The sequence below is a fragment of the Strix uralensis genome, chromosome 33, assembly GCF_047716275.1.
Source record: "Strix uralensis isolate ZFMK-TIS-50842 chromosome 33, bStrUra1, whole genome shotgun sequence".
Taxonomy (NCBI): domain Eukaryota; kingdom Metazoa; phylum Chordata; class Aves; order Strigiformes; family Strigidae; genus Strix; species Strix uralensis.
Genome location: NC_134004.1, coordinates 1,878,301 through 1,881,818, shown reverse-complemented (window position 1 = coordinate 1,881,818; position 3,518 = coordinate 1,878,301). Strand labels below are relative to the sequence as shown.

General features: G+C 44.1%; 1 protein-coding gene across 1 annotated transcript in view; it reads right to left on the bottom strand.

The window, feature by feature from the left end:
- The window catches only part of HOXC10 (homeobox C10), a 4,819-nt gene extending 1,675 nt beyond the window's left edge, over positions 1 to 3,144 (bottom strand). Inside the window, exon 1 of the mRNA XM_074853785.1 lies at positions 2,361 to 3,144. Coding sequence (XP_074709886.1) covers positions 2,361 to 3,144 — 784 coding nt within the window. The remainder of the gene's footprint in view (positions 1 to 2,360) is intronic.
- Between the last annotated feature and the right edge of the window lie 374 nt (positions 3,145 to 3,518).

The window sequence follows — 3,518 nt, the reverse complement described above, 5'->3', positions numbered from 1 at the left end:
TTTTCGTGAGCCGGGGTTGTATGAAATAGATTTGCCTTTATGAGCTGTGTGGGCACCTATAGGTAAATTCGGAGGTAATTGTAATCCCATATACACTCTCCTCACTCTACACACTCGTATAGATACGCATACATACACTTTGCAAAGGCAAACGTATTTCACACGTACATAAATAAACACAGCAAATACTTGGGCTTTGAATTTGGTCATGAGAAAATCCTGGCACCAGCAGCCGGCCAATATTTCTGCCTAAACTCTAAGAAAAAGCCAAGCGGATCCAGCAATTGTAGCGACCTCCTCGGCACTGCATTCGCGAAATTCAAAGAAAAAACTTGATTTAGCCAAAGGCACCTTCAAAATTCGCTGGTGTGACATGAACCCACTTTTCGCGTTTGCAGAAAACCTTTAATGCCACCAAGCCCTGGAAATCCCCTTGGAAACACTATCATCCCCCACCCCCCCACCCCCCCTCAAATGCTTAAATTACAGGAGAAAGGTCTCTTACCTTCTGCACGAATAAAAAATCGGGTTCAACATAAACGAAAAGTGAAGCTATAAAAGATTTTAAAAGGAAGCAACAGAAACAGAAGCAAACAAAATCCGCCCCAAATTGGATCTGACCATTTGAAAACACTGCAAACAACACGAAATGCCTTTTCAAACGCAAAAAAAAAAAAAAAAAAATCTGGGAAACCACGTCTTTCTCCACGCACCCATTTTAAATTTAACATCTGAAGCGAAAGAGAACCTTTATCTGTATTTATTTAATTCCTTATTTCCGCCCCAATTACAAATCCAACCCAATATAATCTTTCTTTCGGGTTAACTCCCACCAAAACCTCTCTTGGCGTGGACATGGAAAGGCGCTTTGTGCAGATAAGTTTGCAGGGGTTTTGATAACCTTGACTTTGCTTTTTTTTTGTGTGTGTCTGTGTGTAATTGTAACTCAGCTGTCAGATAATATCATTTCCCTTTGGATGCGGAGCGGTATTTAAAAAAAGAAAAGGGGGGGGGGGAGAAGACATAATTTTAAAAATAAAGAAAATAAAGAAGCGTTTCTGGATTCTGCTTTTTTGAAAGGCCAAATTTGGAGGGGGAGACGCCAGAGGAGAGGTTTTGGTGGTCCCACAGACCCGAGGCGTGTGTGCATGGGGGTCCACACACGACCCACATGCGTGCAGCCCTGCATGCACATACAACGCCACGCAGCCCAGGCATCCTTCTGCTGCTGGAGCCCTAATTATAGCACAGACCCTGAGACACGGCGGATATTTTAATCCACATACCACAGGCAAACCATGCAACCCGTTGCTTAGATCTGAGCAGCATTTTCTACCAACTTTTTAAGGAAATTCAATCCATCCCTTCACATGACCGCCACTTATTGACCTGAAAGAAGCCTCTGAATCCACCTAGCCTCAAATCAGGGCAGGAACAAACCCGAATATTCACACACACACACGCAGATTTCAAGCCATATGCATCTCTACAGTGAAAATAAAATGTGTTCAATGAAAGCCTCTTTTCAGAAAATCCCAAACTTAAAACATCTGCTCAACACACAGAAACATTTTTTGCCTTCGCAAACAAGACCTCAATTCGCCAGGAAAAAAAAAAAAAAAAAAAAAAAAAAAAAAAGCTTTTTCCTCTCTGAGTCTCCCAACGAGCTTCCAAGCCATGAAATGAGCCACAGTGCACAACTCCAGCCTGAGATGTTTGTAACTGCAAATTAGACTCTACGCAGTTTCATTTTTTACCCCACTTTAACACTGAGCAAAGCCAAAGAAGACAAATTCGCTTAGCACGCGGAAATAAAGCATCTGCATAGAAAGCGATATGAAGGGGGGAAAAATAAAAAATCAGGGTTCATCTGCCTTAAAAAACCACAAAACCCCCCAAACAACCCCTCTCAACCAAACAAACCCCACGTCTCTGCGATTTCAAAGCAAAGCCACCTCATCTTAATACATTCTGCAGCGTTGATTGCAAGGACCAATTTTTTTTTTTTTTTTTTTTTTTTGCATAAGTACATGCACAGCAAATTTTCTCCATATAAACAGCGAGAGGACGAGTTCTCAAATAGCTCTCTGCTCCTTTTTCTCAGCTCTAATATATATATATTTTTAAAAAAAAGAAAAAAAAAAAAGAACAAACCAAGACAAACCACCCAACACTTCTAGGAAGAATATTTTTTTTCCAAAAGACAGCAACAATACAGAACATTATTGTGCCAATTTCTGGAGGAGAAGTTGGCAAGGTAGAGAGCACATTACTGCATATTCGCATTACTCTTGCTCTTATTAGCTATGGATGATTACTAATTGCTGAAATTAGCTACTGGTAATGAATGATTCCCTTACCTTTTGCTTCATTGTCAGAATTGTCAGTGCTGGTGTCAGTGTTTTTATTCAGGTCTTTCTCTGCTTCCGAAGGACTTATTTTGGGTGCTGGGGCGCTTTTTTCTGTTTTAATTTCGTTCGTGGATGTGTTCTGAGTATTATCTGTTTTTGTGTTTTCGGGGAAACTCACTTTAGCCACCGGGGGCGGCGGAGGAGGTGGAGGAGGTGGTGGTGCTGGTTCCAGATGCTCATTCCTTGGGTTCAGGCTCGCCCTGGATTCAAAACTTGCCTCAAACTCATTTGGATTGCTGCAGTTTGACGTCTTCTCCATGGAGGGGTAACCTTGGCTTGCTCGGTAGTAGCTAGGAACGGGGACTTCATGGTCATTTAGGCAAGACTCAGGCATTTGGTTGGGGTAGAGGGCTGTCTCTGTGGCATTTTTTGCTCTTTTATCAGCGTTATACATACAGCAAACATTCTCTTCCTTGACATTGGTTGGGAAGGAGCAGGATGGGAGCTGTCTTGCAACAGGTTGCTCGATCCTGTACGTATTTTTGGGGTCACACCAAGTGTCTAGCTGAGAAAGGTAAGATGGATAGGTGCTGAGAGACAAGGTAGCGCTATTCACCTCGTCCCTTTTGGAAAGAGACGGGATAATTCCACAGTTCCTCATGACTCCGCAGCTGAAATCGCTCCCAGGCTGCATGTACATCCCTTGGCTGGAGGAATAATTCTCCCCTCTACAGGTACCGGCCAACGAGTCCATCAAAAACGAGTTAGAAGTCACATTGTTGGGACATGACATTTTCAGAGAGGGTTTTTAAGGAGGAATACTCCAGCCAGGGGCTGACATCTTTTTTTTAGGGGGAAAAAATATCAAGCACCATAATTATCCACGCATCGCTCTCCCCCCCTCCACCCCCCCACGTGATGCCCAGGCCAATGAGGATTGAAAATGGCCTTGATGATTCAGACGGGGACGACGTCACGGGGGTCAAGTTGTCGGGACCGGGAGCGGCACCGTGGAGCAACAGCGACATCTGCCAGCACCGGGCCGGGACCTCCGCGCCGAACAAAGGCAGCGCCCGCCGCCGCGCTCCCCTCCGCCCGTTTGTTTACCAACGGAGCCACGCGTGGAAAGGAAGAGGGGGGAAAAAAAAAGAAGAAAAAAAAAAACAA